General features: G+C 41.3%; 1 protein-coding gene and 1 long non-coding RNA gene across 2 annotated transcripts; one reads left to right on the top strand and one right to left on the bottom strand.

Annotated features, from left to right (window-relative positions):
* Window positions 1-854: 854 nt before the first annotated feature.
* AMPD1 (adenosine monophosphate deaminase 1) lies at window positions 855-22,152 on the top strand. Its single transcript, XM_030327560.1, has 16 exons — window positions 855-946; window positions 2,264-2,275; window positions 5,691-5,871; window positions 6,962-7,127; window positions 9,482-9,647; window positions 13,739-13,958; window positions 14,476-14,605; window positions 15,841-16,035; window positions 16,330-16,461; window positions 17,105-17,268; window positions 19,194-19,320; window positions 19,503-19,666; window positions 20,343-20,463; window positions 21,125-21,298; window positions 21,519-21,629; window positions 21,988-22,152. The coding sequence occupies exons 1-16, from the start codon at window positions 925-927 to the stop codon at window positions 22,144-22,146; spliced, it is 2,244 nt and encodes a 747-aa protein (XP_030183420.1). The 5' UTR covers window positions 855-924; the 3' UTR covers window positions 22,147-22,152.
* On the bottom strand, window positions 2,257-22,013 carry LOC115521997. The gene is made up of 4 exons (XR_003971221.2): window positions 21,572-22,013; window positions 19,716-19,973; window positions 8,491-9,145; window positions 2,257-3,252 (listed from the first exon to the last, which is right to left on the bottom strand). It is a non-coding gene; the product is annotated as an uncharacterized LOC115521997 (long non-coding RNA).
* Window positions 22,153-22,922: the final 770 nt, after the last annotated feature.

Genomic DNA, 22,922 nt, shown 5'->3' with positions numbered 1-22,922 from the left:
TACTACCTAATTCATTAAATAAATTCTGTCAAGGGGATTTCTGTTAAACATAGCCCATTTCTTCTTCTTCTTCTTTTTTTTTTTTTACTTATTTTTAAAATTTGTATTTAATTTATTTTTTTAATTTACATCTAAGTTAGCATATAGTACAACAATGATTTCAGGAGTAGATCCCTTAATGCCCCTTATCCATTTAGCCCATCCCCCTCCAACAACCCCTCCAGCAACCCTCTGTTTGTTCTCCATATTTAAGAGTCTTTTCTGTTTTGTCCCCATCTCTGTTTTTATATTATTTTTGCTTCCCTTACCTTATGTTCATCTGTTTTGTATCTTAAAGTCCTCATATGAGTGAAGTCAGAAATATAGCATATTTCTAATGAAAGTGTAGGTGTGTGCATGTGCACACACATGTGTGTGCCTGTGTGTGTGTGTGTGTGTGTGTGTGTGTGTGGAGAGAACTTGATGAATACACCAGCATATACATCAAACTCAGCAAGCTGTTCTCATGACTGAAATCCTGAGGACTTTGACATCCAGAGCCTATAAGACTTTGCTGTATTTCACCAGGGTGAAAACTAATCATCACTGGTAAAATCATGTAAGAAAACTACACCTGAGGAGAATCCGATGCATAGGAAGATTTAGAAAGTACTGAAATGCAATTCCTGACCTAGCACATATCTTTTCTGAAATCCCAGGGTAAAGACTGAAAGCTTCACCTGTTTTTCTCTGTCAATTGCCTAAAGCTATAAATAGGTCTAAAACTCATCTCTCTCTTTTTAGCAGAGAAGGATCAGATTACAGATGCAAAGCAAAATCATAAAATGAATGTCAGGGTATTTTATAGTGTCAGGCAGTCATCCCCACAGCCTCCTCTCTCCTCCTTTCTACTGTGCTATCCTAGAATCAAGGACCCCGGCAACAATGCCTCTGTTGAAACTTCCAGGTAGGTGTGCAAAAGTGTTTTGAGAGCTCAATTCTTTTAAATGCAGCCATTCCTTTGAGTATATCATGTCAGCTTTGACAATCCTTTATTTAGGGTTCAGAGTACCACTTAATTATACTTTTCAGGAAGAAGCAAGACAAGATTTTCAAGGATTTTTTCTTCTTCTTAGTTTTGGAAGGGAGATAATTTTCTAAAACTGTATCATGTGGTAGCATCTTTGATGATCCCAGGAGAAAACGGTGGAAGATATTTAAAATCTACTCTGCTAGTCTAAACAAAGCCTGTGCCTGTTAGAGTTCACAGCAGTGTCCTATACAACGTCTCTAGCTATAGTGTTAGTTGAAAATCACAAGCGTGATGGAAATGTTAACCCCATCTGTGTATTTTGATGGCTCACGATCCAGGTTTGTACACATAATAATTTTTAGAATCATACTAAGTCTTTTTCATTAGGAAGGAAATACATACCTCCTGTGAAACAAGAAAGAGAAATTCCACTGAACATAAAAGTAATAACACTCATTTAGAGAACACAAGAAATTTAGGAGAACAGTACTAAGAAAAAAACAACCACAGTCCCATCATCCAAAGATACCACTTTTCACATGTTAGTGTTTTTCTTTTCAATCTATTTTCTATGCAACTTTAAGGAATTTGTAAAAAACATAGCTGTGATTATATAATACATGTCACTTTATAGCCTGCCTTTTTTTTCCCTTAACATTATGACTTAATCGTTTATCGTGGTATTCTAAACTCTTCCTAAACATCATTTTAAATGGCTGGGTAATATTCAAATCTTCTTAACTAATCCCTTAGGTTCTTTACAGTTGGGTAAGTAAAATTGTATTCTGACGACAGTATTTGTACATAAAGTTTTTGCCATTTTTAAGAATGGAAATCAGTAGGGTAGATTGTCAGAAATGGCTGTTTGGTAGGTGTTGCTAAATTGCTTACCAAATGGGCTCCTTCAGTTTGGCTGAAACCAGCATCGTATGAGAGTTTCCATTTCTCTAGAGCAGATGTCTTTAACATCACATTTTACAAAGCGTACCTCTTTACGATTATAAACATAAATTTAAGGAGCCATATTAGAAAGGGAAAGAAAAGAAAGGGGTGTGTAATGACCACATTCCCAGAGTTTTCCGATGACAGCAAATTGTAGGTGAATGGAAGAATGAGCTGTAATAACACATTCCACCTCCCCCATTTCTTGTACCAATCTACACATTTCTATCCCAAAGCACAGATTAACAGCCACTATGATTTCTGAAAGTTGTTTATATATTTTATCTTGTTTTATTTTACTTCAAACAGCTAAAGAAAAACGTGAGTATTTTGGACAATTTTTCCTGCCATTTGCCAAAGTATCAATGAAAAAATAGTACTATTCATTAATTCAGAAACATGAGTATTTTCCAGCAGTGTTTATTAAATGATACCATTGAAAGCCAACAAAGATTAATAATAACCATAGATATCCCATAGCATAGCAAATGAACTCATGGATTTTCTGGACTCCCCCCCCCCCGCCAAAAAAAAAACAACCAAATCCATTTTTTAAAGAGAACATCAGAGGGGCGTTCATCTGATGTTTTAAAATAAAATAGTATTCTTTAGATATAGGTTAGCCAGCGGGGCCTATTGAGTCTTGCCTTAGGAAATCCTCAACTCCAAAGCAAAACATTTCATGGTAAATTTCTGTGACCGGGCCAAATAAAATCTCACTCCAGATAAAACTGGAACTTTAAGTTATGTTTCAAATTAGACTTGTCCTTAGGCTGACTGATAGTAGGTAGGTCTGCCTCGGAGAGGCATAGAGGAGATGAGACGTGGCAGATGAAACACCTACGACCTGTCTTTTCTACCCATCAATAAAGCACTGCTGGGAAATAAGCATGCTCTTCTGGATCTCAGCGTTGAGTGAAGAAGCCAGCATGACATTCCTCTTCTCAAGAGCCTTGCACTTCCCATGTTAATAGTAATAATCCCCAACTTCTATATAGCACTGTGTCATTTTTAAAGGATTTCTTGTTTAACCTTTATGGCAATGCTCTGAAGTTGACATTATTATTATTAGCATTCTCTTGTTATGATGATGAACACTGAGGCTCCTTGTGATTATGTGGTTTCCCCAAGGCCACCCAGCTGTCACAGACACTTTTCCTCACTCCTAGTTCAGTGTTCACTCTGCTTCATCTTTTTACCACTTGTTTGTATTCTTGTGTCTACTCCGCATGTAAATGAAGACGTCCTGTCGTCCAGACATTTCCACTCAGGTGCTCCATTATCTCAAATGTAATATGCTGAAAAAAGAACCCAACAATTAGCTATACAAACACAAGGGACTCATCTCTCCTTTACTCCCTGAATTCAGAACTGTCACCAAATCTTATCCACTCATCTTTTGAAATACCAGTTTCACTCTTTCTTTCCCACAATCATCGCCACTCCCTGAAATATTTTTGAAAGGCAGAGCTCTTGAATGAGGAGTCAAATTTCAGCTGTGGTTGCATGAAGTCAAAACAACTGGTTGATTCAGTGGAAGGAAATATCAACCATGTAATTTGGGGGCATCATGCAAACCACATCTTAGAGTAGAGTTTCTAACTTTTCAATCACCTCTAGTGGCTTAGGGAGATGGAACCCAGTAAAAACAATAACATTTAAAACTATGAAACAAATGGATACGTGCAGTCCTAGGTAATGACTGTTTGTTCCGGACAAGCCAGATCTCAAGCAAGTAGGATTTGGTTTCTGAGCATCCATTTCCATGCCGTCCTTCCTGAGGCCTCCAGCAGCATTGTCACAGACCCATCATGACAAGCCAGTTGCATCCTTGTCCTCATCATCATCATAACCAACTAGCCCCTTTTCATTTGTGTTTCATGGTGCATGAAGCCTCTTCTAACTTCTGCTTGCCATTCATCCTTGAGGTGCATGTGCTTGCTTGCATTCCTGGAGGAATGATACTAATCTCTGGGGATCAGTTGGTAGTGGGGTGGGGAGGCATTCTCAGGCCATCAAACATATCTATTTAGAGTCCCATTTGGTCCTTTGTGGAGTGTGGTACTTGTCAAAGAACTACTCCATAGCATCCAAAGACAGTCTTCAGTTTCAGGAAGAGCTTGAGTTTAATGAGGCAGACAGATGCATGAAGTTCAGCAATACAGTGGGTTTCTGTTATTCTTTTGTGATAAGCCAGGTTTTGAAAATAGGCTGACCTGACAGTGGTGATGAAGTTATGATTTAATTACTATCATTTCCAATGTACGCTTTAGCCTATACTAAGTCATATCATTTATCATTTCCTTAATAGCCCCAAACTAACCCCAAATACCAAATATCTGTCTGACCAACGCTACCAAATTGCATCATTCAGTTTGTTCTGGTGCTTTGTTGTCTGTAAAGTATTTCCCTGTACATTATTACCACAACAGCCTCATGAGTGAGTTTTGGTAGGTACTAGTATTCCCACTTTACAGATGAGGAAACTAAGACAGAGGAAGGTGAAGGTGTCGGTAAGTGCAGAACAAGGATTTGAACACATGCACTTACTCAAGTCAAAATCGAAAATGTGGCATTTGGGAGATCTGTAAGGACACTGATGGGGCAGCAATGAGGGGATCTTTCTCTTTGCACGCAGTTTGCTCTGTCATCATTTGAAGAGTGTTCTGTCTTCTGTTGTTCCAAATAGCTAACTCTTTGCCATTCTCATTATTTGCTACCTGCTCTTTTCTGGAAATATGAAGAGATTTTAGAAGTATTAGAAGTAATGACTATTCAGATGAAAACAATTGGGTATGTGGAAAATGCAGTGGAACTTAACAGAAGAGCAGATACTTGATGGCCATTACTACGCTGTATGATGAAATTAGTTCCCTTACATCCGGAGAGTCTTGGGGTTATTCATTGCCAAACTAAACGTCACCCCTCCACCTATTCTAAGAATGGGAATATTAAGGGTGCCTCAGTCGGAAGAGTATGTGACTCTTGATCTTGGGATTGTGAGTTTAAGCCCCACGTTGGGTGTAGAGATTACTTAAAATAAACTTAAAAACAAAGGATGGGAATATTAAGGCATGTAAAAGTAAGGGCCATTCGTTATGAAAAGCCACATGTCCACAAGAAGTGGGACTCCCAACACTGGGTAGTAACTTTCAATGGCCCCCTTCTCCCACATACCAGCATATCATCAAGTTGTCAGGATTTGAAATAATGTGTGAGAGAAACACAGTATCTGTCTTATGAGGAAGAAAGGCCCAAAGTACACGTTTATTTCTCAAAACTACCTAGATCACTACGATCTTTCTAGAAAGAAAAGCTCCGAAGACCAACAATCCTATTCACACCTTCACAGCCATCGGAAATACTCCACCAGTCTAATGAGAAAGATTATGCTGCATGGTTACTATGAAATCAGACTTAGCCCTGCCAGAAACAGGTGATCTTACATTAAGTGCTAATCCTTCAAGAGACCAATCCCACCTTTAGGACCTCCTGAAATGTGCTGCAAGAATCTGACCTGTGTTTCTGAGAATGGATTTCCAAGCTACCCACACAGAAACCTCTAAAGAGACAGTAGAGCGGCACTGAGCTTTGACATGCTTCTGGGGCACTGGTTAGAGTATAGGGGAGCCACGCACCCAGGTCAGTCCTTAGCACTGTGCCTCACACATAGCAGGAACTCTCTGATGACTTCTGAGAAAGGGCTTGAATACTAATCCATGAAAACCTCTTTTAGAAATTGATGATGAAATACGTAGCTTGGCTGAAAAAGTATTTGCCTCTGAAGTCAAAGATGAGGGAGGCCGTCAGGAGATTTCCCCTTTTGATGTGGATGAAATCTGTCCAATTTCTCATCATGAGATGCGAGCACACATATTCCAACTGGAGGCCATGTCCACCTCCACAGAAGGCAGGAGGTAAGTGGTGTAAGGGAATGTTGGGACACTGGGACACAGGAAGGAGAATTGTCAGGGCAGCTGGTTCAGTCTGTCTGAATGATGGTTCAACTTGGAGCAGGAACTCTGCCAGAGCTAAAAATTCTTCCCTTTCACCTATACCCCCCACCCCCGCACTGTGTAAGCTAGGGCAAAGTTAGCAACGACTAAAAAGAAGAAAAGAGTAGACATCCTGTGCTCATGCACATCTTCCTTTAGTTGAAGCCTCCCTATCTGCCCAAGCAAGAGGACATGAGCTCCTGTGCAATTGTTCCAAACCAAGGTAGGCTGATGGCTGCTGGGCACACACTCAACTTACACACAATGGGTACGGAAACCAGAACTCAAGAGCCTCATCTTCAGAGTTCATTTTTAGCCAACCTTCGCATTGTGCTATCTGATATGAATATAGCCCTCAGGCCAGTCTGACCTCCTCCAGGCCCCAGGGATACAACACTCCATTTCTGCCTTCCTGCCCTGGCCATCCTCTTTATTTTGTCTTTAAGGAAAGAACAGCGATCCCCCTTGTTCAGCATGCCCCATAGGACCTAACGTAAGTCTTGGGTCAAAGCAGAAACTCAATAAATACTTGTTGATCTAAGGAACTAATATTGACTAAGCAACTTATAAACTCCGTACACTAAATCTCACAGAATTTCTTTAAGGTAGGCATTATTACACTATTTTTTTTCATAGGGGGCAACAGAAGCTCACAGAGTTTCAGAACAAGCAGAAAACAACACAGGTAATAACTGACATAGCCTGTGCTTGTTGTGGTTCCCAGACTGCCCATCTGCTAGGAGTGGACTGCCAGCGAAGAATAAGGTCATGCTGAAAGCCTTCTCGTATGTTCCCAAAGGCCAACGGTCCCAAAGGATACCGGGAAGAAGGGAATACGGTCATGTGATCCCTCTTCCCATATGGTTGGATCCTGTTTCTGACAGCCAGCTGACATTTTAATTTGCACTTTTTGTCCTCAAAATGAAATTGGATAGTGAAACACCAATCTATCACAACGAAACTCCCAATGAGGACCAAGTTAAGTTCTTTTATTTTTGTGTTTCAAACCCAGAAAAAAGCGTTTCCATGGACGGAAGACCGTTAATTTGTCCATTCCACAAAGTGAAGCATCTTCCACTAAACTGTCCCATATCGATGAATACATTTCTTCATCTCCAACCTACCAGACCGTGCCTGATTTTCAGAGAGTGCAGATCACTGGCGATTATGCCTCAGGGGTGAGTTGCTCTTTTTCCCCTCAAATGTCGCTGCTGGGAAGACACAGCTTGATTGTTTCAGCTTCCCTACCTTCTTGCCTTTCCTTCTGAGGAAGGTGTTAGTTCACTTGTCCTTTGCTGTACTTCATTATTGCATTTCAATACTGATTTGCCATGACTTAGATTTCTGTTTTGTTTTATCATCCCACATGATCTATCCTTCTCTATTCCATTTGCTTGCACATGGACAGTATGTAGTGGAATGCAGTGTGTGTGTTACAGAATACACTAGACAAATTTTGGCACAAGAAACAAGAGAGCACCTGGTGGGCTAATCTCACTGAGGATATCGCAAGACAAGACAGGGAGCCTCGAGGAGGCACAGGGGGCTCTTGGGAAAAGATGGATCCTGGGCAGCCCTAGAATAGAGACAAGGGCTTCAGGTAGCATAAACCAATCCAAGAAAACAGCTTGGAAGAAAGAGAGGGAGATGAGAAAAGAAGAGTGGAGAGACCAGAGAAAAGAAGAAAGATGAGAGAGAGCCTAGAAGATTCTAACGGGGCTATTGTTTTTTTTTTTGACCAACGGTCATCTCCAATTTCATTGCAGATGCTTACACGGTAGATTATTGCCTGGAATAGACTCTAGTTATGCCACAGGGATAGTAAACTCCTGTCACAAACAACTTGACCTTCCTGTCCTGTCCAGGACAGTTGGGCAATTAATAAATCTCTGTCACATGAACTTGCAGAATCAGCATCATATTGGTGAAACTGATGTGTAGCTATCAGTCTATGCTCCAAATATAGTTTTAATGACCAATCCTAAGCCCCCTTCTCATGTAACTGACCCACTTAGGGTCAGTCCCAAGATATTTAAAAAGGGACAGAGCAAGGAAACAAACACAATTCTTGTTTATTCACTTTCTGTGTGATGACATGACTGCAAATGGCAGGCATTTTAGATTATAAATGACTGAAAGGAGATGTTCAATTGAGCTGCCGTTTGGAGAACGCCGGAGTTCAAAAAAACATAAAAACTAAGAGGCAAAGTTGATACCGCTTGTGCCTGGTAGAAACAAACACAAACAAAAAGAAAGAGGATGGGAGGAAGGAAAAGGTTCACAGAAGTCAGGGAGTAGCTGTTTCTCCTCTGAAAGCTGGAGGGCACCTGAAACCATGACATGGAGTCTTTGAAGAACCAGGCGTGTTGGCTGAATGTGGCTGAGCTGCTGAGCAATAGTCAGCTGGTTGTATTCTGTGCCCCCATCTGTTCTCACCTTGTAACTGAACAGAGAGGTAGGGGGATCAGGACTAAGTTTCCAAGGACATCAATCCCTGATAATCAGTTGACTCCATGTAATCAATTCTTATTGAGCACCTACCGTGTGCTACGCATTGTGTGACAAATGCTGAGGACACCACGGTGAATAAGATCCAGCTCTTATCCTGGAGAAGATAGACCGGTGGCCCATTAGGTGGCAAAAGAACAAGCATGCCATTAGAAGCAGACCTCTAGTTCCAGCACCTGTGCCAGAATCTCTCAGCCAAGGTCAGCAAGACTTTAAAAAGAGTTCAACTGGTTAGGATCAACATCCAGGCCTCAAACATTCGGAACAAGCTTACATTGGTCCCAGAAAATCTTTGGGCTCTGATGACGATCATTCAGTGATTTCAAGTTATAACTCTTTGGGCATGCCGTCCCCAGCCCGGAGTCAGTGATGGGGCATGGGAGACAGACCAGCTTAGGAAATTTCCGGCAGTTCTGAGAAAATTTTATTCTAGAATGTCTCCATTTTTAGCCACAGATTAAGTTCTCTTTAAAACCATCCAAAGGAATGATAACTTATCATAAGATGATGTTCTGATCCATCCATAACGACAGAAGGCAGGGCATGCATGATAGGGTTTGAGGGATGTGTGACACCTTATTCATCCCCACATATTTCCCCCACTGACCAGAAAGTGGTTTGAATTCTCAAATTAGAGTCACATGGTCTTTCAGTTGAGATACCGTCTTCAGAAGCCCGTATGTAAAACCTGGAAGGAAGAAGGTATTTTCTATGTTAGAATGGGTTCTTTTAATCACACTCACTAGATAATCACTGCTTTCTAGCAAACACCAAACAAACACAAGACTGTCAGGAAAGACTTGTAGACCAGGTGAGTTTTAGTAGAAATGAAAGAGGGCAAGAAACTTCAGGACCTGCTCCTGGAGGAAGACCCAGGGCCCAAGTCACGTAAGAGAGCAGCCACATGAGCAGGTGGGCTCAGCACGGGCTACAACACCCAGGAGAGAGCAGGGGCATACCCAAGACAATCCACTTCTTGCATTTTCACAGGAGTGACGCCGATGGTCTAACACTTTCTTGGCAGGTGACAGTTGAAGACTTTGAAATGGTTTGCAAAGGTCTGTACAGGGCACTGTGCATACGGGAGAAGTACATGCAGAAGTCATTTCAGAGATTCCCTAAAACCCCTTCCAAGTACTTGCGGAACATCGATGGTGAGGCTTGGGTAGCAAACGAGAGCTTCTACCCAGGTACGTCAGAAGTAATTTTCTTATGCAGCATATGAAATAGATCTTTTGGTTTAACTACTCAATATTAAGTATGTCCCTAAATTACAGTAGTCTCCCCCCACCACCATTCCGTGATTTGGCTTTCTTCAGTTTCAGTTGCCTGCCGTCAACCGAGGTCCATACATAGATGGTCCTCTTGATTTATTGTCAGAAGGTCAGCAGTGGCCTGAGGAGTTCAGGTGGCTTAGTCGGTTAAGCATCCAGTTCTTGATCTCAGCTCATGTCTTTTTTTTTTTAAGTTTATTTACTTTGAGAGAGAGAGAGAGAGAGTGGGGGAGGAGCGGGGGGCAGGTGGGGGACAGAGGATGTAAAGTGGGATCTGTGGTGACAGCAGAGAGTCTGATGTGGGGCTCGAACTCATGAACCGTGAGGTCATGACCTGAGCCGAAGTTGGACTCTTAACACACTGAGCCACCCAGGTGCTCTCAGCTCAGTTCTTGATCTCAGGGTTGTGAGTTCAAGCCCCAAGTTGAGCTCTGCACTGGGCATGAAGCCTACTTAAAAAAAAAAAAAAAAAAAAAGAGGTCAGTGGCCTACTGCTACCTCACAAGGCCTACTTTATTCACCTCATTTCATGTCACATAGGACTTTTATCATCTCACATCATCACAAGAGGAAAGGTGAGTTTAGGGCAATAAGATATTTCGAGAGAGACCATGTTCAATTAAAAATAATTTTTTTTAATGTTTATTTTTATTTTTGAGAGAAAGAGAGTGTGAGCAGGGGAGGGGCAGAGAGAAAGGGAGACACAGAATCCAAAGCAGGCTCCAGGCTCTGAGCTGTCAGCACAAGGGCTTGAACTCGTGAACCATGAGATCATGACCTGAGCTGAAGTCAGACACTTAACCAACTGAGCCACCCAGGCGCCCCTCCCAATTTTTATTACAGTATGTTGTTATTATTGATCTATTTTATTATTAGTTGTAGTTGTTAATTTCTTACTGTGCCTAATTTATAAATTAAACATGTAAGTTGATAGACCAGTGGCCCATTAATAGGTATGTATAGGTATATACATAGGAATATACATAGGTATATATATATATATGTATATATATATATATATATACATATATATATATATATACCTATGTATATACATATATATATATATATATATATATACACATAGGTATATACATAGGAAAAGACAGTCTATACAGGGTTCAGTGCTATCCACAGTTTCAGGCATCCACTGGGGGTGGTGGAACATGTCTCCTATGGATAAGGAGGGACTACTATCTAAGTAAGCCAGTCTAAAAATATCATAGTCGTCTTTGGCTCCATTCTCTCTCCTGCCCACGTGCACAATCACATAATTAATTCCATACAATACCTCTCAAAATCTCCCCTCTTTGCTATTCCCCAAACCCTAATTTAGGTCTATCTTTCACCTTGTCTAGGCTATTATCATAGTTTCTGACCCATTCTGTTAAATTCTAATCTCACTGTCTGTTGGTGAGATTCACTTAGGTGCCAGTTATTAAAACACAGATCTGAACATATCCCTCTCCTATCACAAACCTTTAATCGCTCCCATTACCTTCCAAATTGAGTCCAGTCTTTAGCCTGGCATTCAAGGCCTGCCACCAGCTGGTCTTCTAACTAGATTCTCAACCTATTTATAAACTTACCTTATCTACTCCACCTTTGTTCTGGTCGGAAGTGTTTCCTGTCTGCCGTTTGGTTCAGCACTTTCCTGCCCCTGTACTGTTGTCATGCTGTTCCCTGTGCCTGGACTGCCCTTCACTTTTTTCACTGTATGTCCATATGTCCAGATGCAACCTCACCCTTTGACGTGCAGCCCAGATGCTATCGTTTCCTTCCTTCCTCTAACCTCTGGAGAACACTAAACTATATGTTTTGACTTTCCATAGTACTTCATTTCCGTCTCTCACTTTTTACTTTCTGCCTTATATGAAGTGAAGCACATGTTTTTAAATAATCAGATTTATAGAACTTCTCAGATTTCTATTGTATAACTGTATCATGTTTTATTTAACCAATTCTCATTTTTAGGCATTTAGATTTCCGACTTTTAAAAATTGATTTCCATTAAGGTTGCAATGAACAGCGTTAGAGAAACATCTTTGTGCAGTTGCTCGACATCTTCTGGAGTATACTTCTAGGTTTGAGATTTCAAGGGAGACAAATATTAAGGGTTTTTGAACTTGCAAATTGTTATGTCATTAAAGCTTTCCAGTTCTGTAACTTCTTCTCTATAATTCCTTTTAATATTAAAATCAGAGTAAACATGTATCCTGTTTGGCGATACATAAAATCGGTTTACCTCTTTTCTATAATACTGTCATTAAGATATTTGTTTTGTCTTTGCTTCTTCTAAATTGTGCTTTATCTCTCTATTATGTTCAAGTATAAAGATTCAAAAAATTAATACTCGACATAGCAAAATACTGTTTCACTTCTTTCGTGTTCCTTGTCTCCTAGTTTTGAATAGAAAATGCATGACTTTTTTCTTCCCATATTATTTTTCCCACTGTGGTTGTGAGTCATCACTGGCAAACTGGAGACTTTTCTGCTGCCTTGGGCACTTACTTGTTGAAAGTAGAAGGTTAAGCGCTTTAAAGGCCATGACAACGTAGAATTTCTTCCTGGCTTTCTTAGGTTGAAACTGTTAGCACTGGAAAGAAGGGGGCATTTACCCACAAAATCCCTTCTCATTCCTTTGTAGGTGCTTTAGAAGGTGAATAGTATGTTATAATTACAATAAGAACTGGAATTCTTCTAGTAAGACTTTATTTTATATTTCCACTTATATTAAAACCAGTCTAGATGGAGCACAAAGGGTCTTTAGGGCAGTGAGACCATTTGTATGATACTCTAAGAGTGGATACATGTCATTGTACATTTGTCCAAACCTATATAATGTACAACCCCAAGAGTGAACCCTAAGTTAAAGTATGGACTTTGGGTGATTACAACATGTCAGTTATGTTCATCAGTTGAACCAAATGTACCCTCTGGTGGAGGGTGGGGATAGTGGGGAAGGCAGTGCCTGTGCGGGAGTAGCAGTGAGTATATGGGAACTGTGTATTTGATGCTCAATTTTGCTATGAACTTAAAACTGCTCTAGGGACACCTGGGTGGCTCAGTTGGTTAAGCGTCTGACTTCTGCTCAGGTCATGATCTCCCAGTTTGTGGGTTTGAGCCCTGTGTCAGGCCCTGCGCTGACAGCTCAGAGCCTGGAGCCTATTTCAGATTCTGTGTTTCCCTCTCTCTCTGCCCCTCCCCCGCTTGTGCTCTGTCTTTCTCTCTCTCTCTCTCTCTCTCTCTCTCAAGAATAAATAAACATTTAAAAAATATTTTAAACTGCTCTAAAAAATAAAGTTTTTTGAAAATAACCACTCTAAATTAAGACTTCTAGAGAGGTTGGTTTTATTAAGGACACAATGCAAATTCTACTTTTCAACTGTAGTTTGATTTTATTTCTATGCAAATATCTCATAAGCTAATAAAATGTTCTAAACAGGAAGCCTTTGATAAGCTACTTTAGTAAATAAAATTATTGGTAAGTAGTGTATCAATCATGTAAACAGTACTTCTAAAGGACTTGAAAATCATTCTTACACTAGATAAAATCTTATAGTTATTTTAAACTACTAATTTGGTCAGCTTTGAAAAATAATGTAGGAGCGCCTGGGTGGCTCAGTGGGTTAAGCGTCCGCCTTCAGCTCAGGTCATGAACTCGCAGTTTAAGGGTTGGAGCCCCGCATTGGGCTCTGTGCTGACAGCTCAGAGCCTGGAGCCTGCTTCGGATTCTGTGTCTCCCTCTCTCTCTGCCCCTCCCCTGCTCACCCTCTGTGTCTCTCTCTCTCTCAAAAATAAAAATATAAAAAAATAATAATAAAGAAAAGAAAAGAAAGAAAAATAACGTAAAAATAAGCTTTAGCTTAGCTCTGGGTAAATAATTATAACTTATGACGTACAGGATTCCAAACAAATGAGATCTTACAGCATTTCATATTTTGGTTATTTGCATGTGGTCATTTGTCTTATTTCCTGATATATTACTCTGTGTTTCATTGAGAAAGTCTTTACCCCTCCTGCGAAGAACGGAGAAGATCCCTTCCAAACAGATAACCTCCCGGAAAACCTGGGTTATCACCTCAAAATGAAGGACGGTGTGGTTCACGTCTATCCTAATGAAGCAGCAGCCAGCAAAGATGAACCTAAGCCACTTCCTTATCTCGATATGGACACCTTCTTAGATGATATGAATTTTTTGCTTGCTTTAATTGCCCAAGGACCTGTGTGAGTGTTTAGTGATGCTACCACCACGAGTACTAACACTGCTCTTAGTAAGAATGAGTATTTACCAAGTGCTTACAATGTTCAAACACTGTTAAGCCCTTCAGGTACATTATTTCCCATCTCCTCACAAGCATTCTGCCAGGTGGGTAGTTTTATAATTGCCGTTTTGTAAGCGGAGACTCTGATGAGTTAAATAATCTCCCAAAGTCACACAGCTCCCTGAGATTCAAGTCTGCATCTGCCATCCCTAAAGCCAGGACCCTTAGCCTTGAGCAACGCTGTCTCCCCGGGGCTGTTAAATGCCTTCCCAAGTCTTCCCTCACTATTCTGTCCAACATGGATGAAAAGATTGAGCCCCTGGAGCCCAATACTTCTCAAGTGAGATTAACTGCAAACTGAAATGTTTGTTTCAATAATTGCTTCCTATGGGTAATAAGGGTCCTGATGGTTTTGAAACTGTGTCTGTTTTCCTTAAGTGTCTGAATGATTCAGAATTATGTGATTTAATTTTCCACAGTAAGACCTACACCCACCGGCGCCTGAAGTTCCTGTCTTCCAAGTTCCAGGTCCATGAGATGCTCAACGAGATGGACGAGTTAAAGGAGTTGAAGAACAACCCCCACCGAGATTTTTATAACTGCAGGAAGGTAAACGTGGGCACTGCTCAGGGGCCAGCGCTGGGCAAAAACGGGAGCCCAGTTAGCTCTTGAGTGGGACAAGAAAGAAACTGTTTTTAGTGAGAGCAAATGAATTATTCTAGAAAGTTAAAATGCCATTTCTACTGTTTTCTACACAGAAGGGTTTACCACATTCTTGCCACAAAAAATTATAATGATCCTGAACCACAAAAATAACAAAAACGAACGAAATCTCAAAAACTGCTATTCCAGGCTTTGGAAGATCTTTCTTCTAGTCCTTTTTCTTCTACTTCCTGACTCTGAGATATAGCGGGTGATGATTAAATATTTCTGAGTTTGTTTCCTCATTCGTAAAATTGGAAAATATATCTTCTCAGTCTAGCTCACAAGAGGACGGTGGGCATCAGATGCGCTAATAAGTGTAGAAAACGAATCAACTTAGAAACACCTCTGAGATGTGTTCCGACCATTTGAGTGATTGAAAGAAGTGAGGATAGAAAATATACGAGCAAAGATTCAGGACCAAATCCTGGCTCAGCTGCCTGTATAACCTTGGGCAAATTCATCTATCAAATCTCCAGGCTATAAAATTATAATCATAAGAATATCTAGCTCAGGGGCGCCTGGGTGGCTCAGCCTGTTAAACATCTGACTTTGGCTCGGGTCATGATCTCGAGGTTTGTGAGTTCAAGCCCCACTTCGAGCTCTGTGCTGACAGCTTGGAGCCCAGAGCCTGCTTTAGATTCTGTGTCTCCCTCTCTCTCTGCCCCTCCCCTGCTCACACTCTGTCTCCCTCTCCCTCTCTCTCAAAAAGAAATAAAACATTAATTTTTTTTTTTTAAATATCTAACTCATAAGTTCCATCGCTGTGTCAGTCATGGCTTTGACATGATTTTGATTTTCTCCCTTTGGGGCTGAAAGCTGTGGCAGCTAGTTTATTTCAGGGGTGGAGAATGGTCCCCGAGAATTTTGTGTGGATCAAAGGTAGAGAGTTAATTGGATAGGCAGATATCCAAGAGAAATAGGCATTATAATTGCATTGCCCTAAACTTTCACATTCTCGAAAGGGTACAAAAAGGTGCTGCTGGTTCTTTCCTGCCGGGCCACCTTCACCGGATGTCAGGTCACATCCCTCTACTTATTCCTTTCTCTTGCCTCAATGGGGTTTGCAGGCACCATGGCCTCTAACAGAGCAGCATGACTAGGGCTGATTGTTGGTTTTCTTTCTCTGAATGTACACACAGGTGGACACCCATATCCATGCAGCCGCTTGCATGAACCAAAAGCACCTGCTGCGCTTTATTAAGAAATCTTACCACATTGATGCTGACAGAGTGGTCTACAGCAGCAAGGAGAAAAATCTGACCCTGAAGGAACTTTTTGACAAATTAAAGATGCATCCCTATGACCTGACGGTTGATTCTCTGGATGTTCACGCTGTAGGTTGAAAAAGATGATGTCAGCTTCATGCTCATACTCAGAACCGCACATGCCATTCTCCTATAACCTCCCACTTCTCAGAGCCCTCTTAACCGTGTTGGCTGACCGTGCTGACTGAAAGCACCCACAGACAATTTTGAGGTTCACTCATTGTCAACTGTGCCAGATTCCTTTCTTGGAGCCCACCCCCTTCCCCCCGGTTCCCAGGCCCTGTTCCTTGTGGCCATTCCCTCGCTCTCCATGTCCCAGCAGCTCTGATAATAATATACTTGTGTTCCTGTTTCCTGATTCAGGGACGCCAGACCTTCCAGCGTTTTGATAAGTTCAATGACAAATACAATCCTGTAGGAGCAAGTGAGCTACGAGACCTCTACTTAAAGACAGACAATTACATTGATGGGGAATATTTTGCCACTATCATCAAGGTGAGGAGGAACCAACCAGATCTATGGTACCTGGCTTGGTTCTTGAGGAGGGGGAGGGAGAGAAGGAGGAAAAGAAGGAAGGAGAAAAGAGAAGAGGGAGGAGGAAGAGAGGGAAGGAAAGGAAGGAGGGAAAGGAAGGAGAAAGGGTGCTATCCCTGGGGAAGCACCACAGATATGAATGCAAGAATTTCTTCAGAGGTGTCCACTGTAATGATTTAAAAGACTTGTATTCCAAGGCTAGAGAAGCTGAGGGTGTGGATTTGGGACTGATTAAGGACTCTTTCAGTCTCATGGCCTGAGCTCTAGCATGCAGGAATGACACAGTGGACTTGGGAGATGTGTGTTTTGGAAAGTAGGGGGTGTAAAAAGAGCTGAGTGTCGTTTGCAGGCCCCTTGGATTGGATATTTCAACATCCTTTCTCGGACTTTTTCACTCTCTAGACTCCATCACTATCAGTCTCTTCCTGACTAGATTCCCCTCATCTCTCGATTTCCTTAGATCTTAAGGAATAGGTTCCCTCTGACCTCCTTTTACGCTTCCCCTGTTCTTGGTACCCACTTCCTCTCCCTAGACCCCACAGATTTAGACCCCTGAGGGACTTGTGGAAATTCCTGGCTTTGGACTCCTTTGTTGGCTTCGCAGGAGGTAGGTGCAGACCTGGTGGAGGCAAAGTACCAGCACGCCGAGCCCCGCCTGTCAATCTATGGCCGCAGTCCTGATGAGTGGCACAAACTGTCCTCCTGGTTCGTCCGTAACCGCATCTACTGCCGCAACATGACCTGGCTGATCCAGGTCCCCAGGATCTAGTACGTACCTTCCCATCCGAGACGCGAAAGCCTGACTTCATCCCGCCTGCCTCGCCTTCTCTGCACAAACAAGAAAGACGTAGCGCCTCTAGACACAAAAAAAGCTTTGTTAAAGCAGAGCTCAGAACAGGGTCCTGGGTGCTTGGTTTTGTCCAATCTGGGTTCAGCACTCTTGACCAAAGACAGGAATTAGAAGATCATTTCAGTTCAGTTTTCTAACCAAGTTTTGGGGTTTTGTTTTTTAAAACATGGGACTTCACGCAGATCACAAAATAACTTATTGAGAATATTTGAAACTTAGCTAGGATGAGAACTATGTACATTTTACTATACTTTCCCTTTCTCCTGGTCTTTCTCTCTGTGTCCAGTCATTCTTTCTCATGCTTACCTGGACTGGGATGTAGCTTTCTTGTATCAGAACCTTTATTATCGGGATGCCGGCGTGGCCCAGTTGGTTAAGTGATTGACTCTTAATTACGGTTCAGGTCATGATCTCACGGTTTGTGAGTTCGAGCCCCACGTTAGGCTCTGTGCTGACAGCGCAGAGCCTGCTTGAAATTCTCCAACTACCTGCCCTCTCTCTGACCCTCCCCTGCTCACCCACTCTTGCATTGCACTCTCTCCGTCTCAAAATGAATAAACATTAAAAAAAAAAGAAAGAACCTTTACTACCATCTGACAATTGTCTCATTTCCAAGTGCTCAAGTTCTCCACAACCAATGAGTATTTATCAATAGTATTACCATTGATAATTACTCATGACCCTCGGGGATGCTCAGCATCATTGATCTTCTATCTAACTTAAGTGTTTATATATTTTCTGGCCACCTGCCTCTGTATGCCGCCCCTGCCCCCCACCCTTGTCAATGCAAAAGTTTTATCCTATTTCTTGAACCAAAAAAGTAACTTTTTGACTGGGGTAGGAATTCCTGTCTAATATCATTAAAGCAGAGAGGCAGTAGGTGTGATAAGAGCATGGACTTTGGACCTAGACTGGCTGTATTTGAATCCCAGTTTTACTATTTACTAGCAGTGTGACCTTGGGCAAGTTTCATGAGCTCTCTGCCTTTGTTTCATCATCTTTACAATGAGGGCATCTGGTTGGCTTAGTCAGTAGAGCATGGGACTCTTGATCTCCAAGTTGTGAGTTCAAGTCCCACATTAGGTGAAGAGCTTACTTAAAAATAAACTAACTAAAAAATAGGGTCGTAATGGTAGCTAACATACTGAGTTGTTATAAGGATTAAATTAATATTTCTGGCTACTTAAAAGAGTGGATGGCCATATGCTGAGTGCTATATAAGAGTTAGTTCGTTAGATTGTCCCTGGCTAAAGCATATCAGAAGTGTTTTTGTTTTTGTTTTTCTGTTTTGAGAGACAGAGAGAGTGAGAGAGCGCACATGTGAGATCTGGGGAGAGGGGCAGAGGGAGAGAGAGGATCCTAAGCAGGCTCTGCACTGAGTGTGGAGCCCAACACGGGGCTCGATCCCACTACCCTGGGATCATGACCTGAGCTGAAATCAACCAACTTGAGCCACCCCAGGAGCTCCAGAAGTGTTCTCGATAAATGTATCATGCTCACCATCTTATATACCACAAATAAGTCACCCAATCTTTTGCGACATAGTTCCTATATATACTCTTCATTTTCTATATGGATTTAGCTGTGAAGGTTAATATTTTTACTACAGAGGTTTTGTAGAAGAGATTGAGGCAACTGGTCCAGCAAGAAATTTATGTCTCTATGCCTCATCTAAACGGAATCCCTCTTTATGGGTAGCCAAAAAGAGTGTACCGGAGTGGACCTAGAATGGACATGCTAAGTCTTTTTCTGAACATGGCATCTGGCCCTCTGATTCCTTCACACAGGGGCTATTAATACTAAAACTATTTTCCTCCTAAATTCTCTTCGTTCTTGCCTTTAGCGATGTGTTCCGATCGAAGAACTTCCTCCCACACTTCGGAAAGATGCTGGAGAATGTTTTCATGCCAGTGTTTGAGGCCACCATTAATCCCCAGGCTCACCCAGACCTCAGTGTCTTCCTTAAGCATGTAAGCATGAGCCTTTGGGCCTTCTCACTGCTGTGCGTGAGCTAGTATTGCCACAAGCTGTGATTCATTTTTGGTGCTTATCTCTGACGTTTGGTCCTTGCCTTTGGGAGCTGAAAGGTTTTCTGAGGACTGGGATCCTGTAGTCGAACTGACCCCATTGCATGGCCTACTTTTCCGGACAGATTACTGGCTTCGACAGTGTGGATGATGAGTCCAAACACAGTGGCCACATGTTCTCCTCCAAGAGTCCCAAGCCCCAGGAGTGGACCATGGAAAAGAATCCGTCTTACACTTACTATGCCTACTACATGTATGCAAACATCACGGTTCTCAACAGCCTGAGAAAGTAAGTAGACAGAACTGGAGCTAGAAGGAGATGATTCTATTTGACACACCTCTTTTGCTCAGACATTGGCGCCTTGGGTGGTCAAGGGCCACTGCACTGCACTGCTAGGACGCTTTCAATTGGCCCGAATCAGAAATTTCTTTCCCTTGTCTTTTTCTTCGGTTTCTTTCTTTATTTAGTAGCAGGAATGGATGTTTTGGAGCCTTCAGCAACTTTCACAGTTCCTTTCTTTGCAAGTTTAGGAATTTTCACTAATCACTGCACAATTTGTTATCATACTCCATACACTTCACCCTTCTTGATATACCTGGGTAAAGAATAGAGGAATATTATAACGGGGTTTTCTGGAAACATCTCCCCCCTCAAGTGTGAGTAGGAGAAATGACAACATGGTACTATTGGTAAATTTCCTGTTGAAACTGAAGGTAATCAAATCTTGACTTTCCTCCCTACCCTCATATCCTCTGCTGCCTCTTTTTTCAGAAAGCTATGTTCGGGAAGAGTTAAGATCATGACCTGGAATTGCCAGTTTTACCGAATCCTTTGGATGCCCCACTCTCTTTCAGAGGGTTAATTCTTTTCTTACCAGATTTTCTTATAAATTACTCCATGCCCCAAATTGCTGCCGGGTCCTAGCCAGCCACCTGTGATAACTATGGCAGTTGCCTTTCCCTAGGGAACGAGGCATGAATACTTTCCTGTTCCGACCTCACTGCGGGGAAGCGGGCGCTCTCACCCATCTCATGACAGCATTCATGACAGCAGATAATATTTCTCATGGCCTGAATCTAAAGAAGGTGAGTTGGAGGCTCTCTTCCTAATATTAACTTTTATATTGGAGCTAGAGGAATAATTTTTTCCGTATCATTGTCTCCCAAGTCATTATCAACACTGGAATCAAATTAAAGTAGAGCAAAAAAAGATTTTTGAGGTTATTTAGTACAGTTCATTTCACAGAAGCCAGACAAGTAAAGGGAGCTGCTTACGATTACCTAACCAGTTAGCAGCAGAGATGAGTTAATGCAGGTCTTTCGACTTCTATTTTAGAACTCTGACAAGGGAGAATTCAGAGGTGCTTGGCTTACCTTAAACTAGTTTTTGCCAGATTTCTTGTTATAGCATGTTTTCAAATACCTCTTGTGAGAGTCAGAACTTTCTTATGAGGGATAAAAAAATGTTTCAAGGTGAAGTCTTTTCCCGAGACAGACCATGTACCTTAGGCAACTAAAACTCAAACATTCAGTTTGATTCAAGGCTACTGAAAATTGATGATCCCAAATACATTTATTCTAAATAGCATTTACATTTAAAATGATTATTTGTCTGTCCTCAGGGACTGAAAGAACGTATGATCATTCTTTTGAAAGCTAAAACTTGCAGATCATGTGGTTATAACATTTCTCATTTGTATCCCTTTTTCAACATCCTTAAATAATTTTTTTCGCTTTTCCTTTTCAGAGTCCTGTGTTACAGTATTTGTTCTTCTTAGCCCAGATTCCCATCGCCATGTCGCCATTAAGTAACAACAGCTTATTTCTAGAATATGCCAAAAATCCTCTTTTAGATTTCCTCCAGAAGGGACTAATGATCTCACTGTCGACAGATGACCCGATGCAATTCCACTTTACCAAGGTACACATATGGAATCTTGAGCAATACAGGCATATTTGGAGGGACTGTTGTTTTCCATCCAGAATTTCAGTCAAATCAAGGTGTTTCAATATACTTTTTCTGCTGGATGCTTGTTATTTTTTTTTAATATTCTTTCTTTCTTTCTTTCTTTCTTTCTTTCTTTCTTTCTTTCTTTCTTTTTCTGTTTCTTTTTTTGCCTCATTTAAATAAATAACCTAAGGAGCCCCTAATGGAAGAATACGCCATTGCTGCCCAAGTGTTCAAACTGAGTACCTGCGATATGTGTGAAGTGGCAAGAAACAGTGTTCTGCAATGTGGAATTTCTCATGAGGTAGACCTGTTCTTGGCTGGCTGTCCTTCTGTGCATAGGATCTGGAAACTGAGTAATGAAAAGATAGTTGGGGAAACACATGTAGAAAAATTATCCCACAAATCATACGCAAATACTATGGCCAGGGATTAGAAAGAATTCTTCTATCTCTCTGCCTATGCCTTTGGGCAAGGAAAATAAAACACATTTGACTTCTCAGAAGACCATGTGTACTGAAGCATTGGATAAGTGCTTTTACTGGTTTATGTTTTCCTTTTGTCAGTAAGTAATATAAGGAAGGGATCTTTGTGGAAGATGTAATTACTGTCTATATCAGGATAAAAAGACAACAATCATTCTCCTTTCTTTTCTCTTACAGGAGAAAGCAAAGTTCCTGGGCGACAATTACCTTGAGGAAGGCCCTATGGGAAACGATATCCGGAAGACAAATGTAGCCCAAATCCGCATGGCCTATCGCTATGAAACCTGGTGTTATGAACTTAATTTAATTGCTGAAGGCCTTAAATCGGGAGAATAAAGCAAATAAACCAAATAATAATGTGGGTGAGATTTTCATTAGAGAATATGAATAATAGTTACCAGTTACTGAATCCTTAATATAAACCAATGATTGTACTAGATATCATTCCACTGACATTATTTCATTTAATTATTTTCACTTTATGAAGTAGAAAATGTTATCTTCATTTTGAAGAAGATGAGTAAACTGAAGTTAGTGAAGTTAATAACCTGCACAAGGACACATCTATTGAGAGGTAGCAATGGGGACGTAGGTTTGTGTGACTCTAGAGTCGCTATGACTTACAGGTGAAACATTTGGTAGTATTTTTTGCCCTGCCTTATTAACAATTAATAATAGTTAATAATACATATTATTATTAACATAGTAACTATTAAGTCAAGGCAAAAATACGAGCAAGTGACTTGTTATTGGGAGAATGTAGGCTTAAAATATTTTTTTGATGTTTATTTATATTTGAAGGAGAAAGAAACAGAGCATGAGCTGGAAGGGGTAGAAAGAGAGGGAGACACAGAATCCAAAGCAGGCTCCAGGCTCTGAGCTGTCAGCAAAGAACCCAATGAGGGGTTCGAACTCAAGAGAGGTGAGATCAGGACCTGAGCCAAAGTTGGATGCCCAACCCACTGAGCCACCCAGGAGGCCCAGGGAGAAATGCAGGCTTTGGGTTTACAGAATGAACTTTGCTTGAGGCACTTAGGCCATTGAAAAGTCCTTTTGACGGGATACAACTGGAGACTAATGCTCTTAGACAAAAACAGGTGTCGTCCAATATA

Source organism: Lynx canadensis, chromosome C1, assembly GCF_007474595.2.
Source record: "Lynx canadensis isolate LIC74 chromosome C1, mLynCan4.pri.v2, whole genome shotgun sequence".
In the NCBI taxonomy this organism is placed as follows: Eukaryota; Metazoa; Chordata; class Mammalia; order Carnivora; family Felidae; genus Lynx; species Lynx canadensis.
The sequence above is the reverse complement of the archived record's forward strand: the minus strand, read 5'-3'. Positions and strand labels throughout refer to the sequence as shown.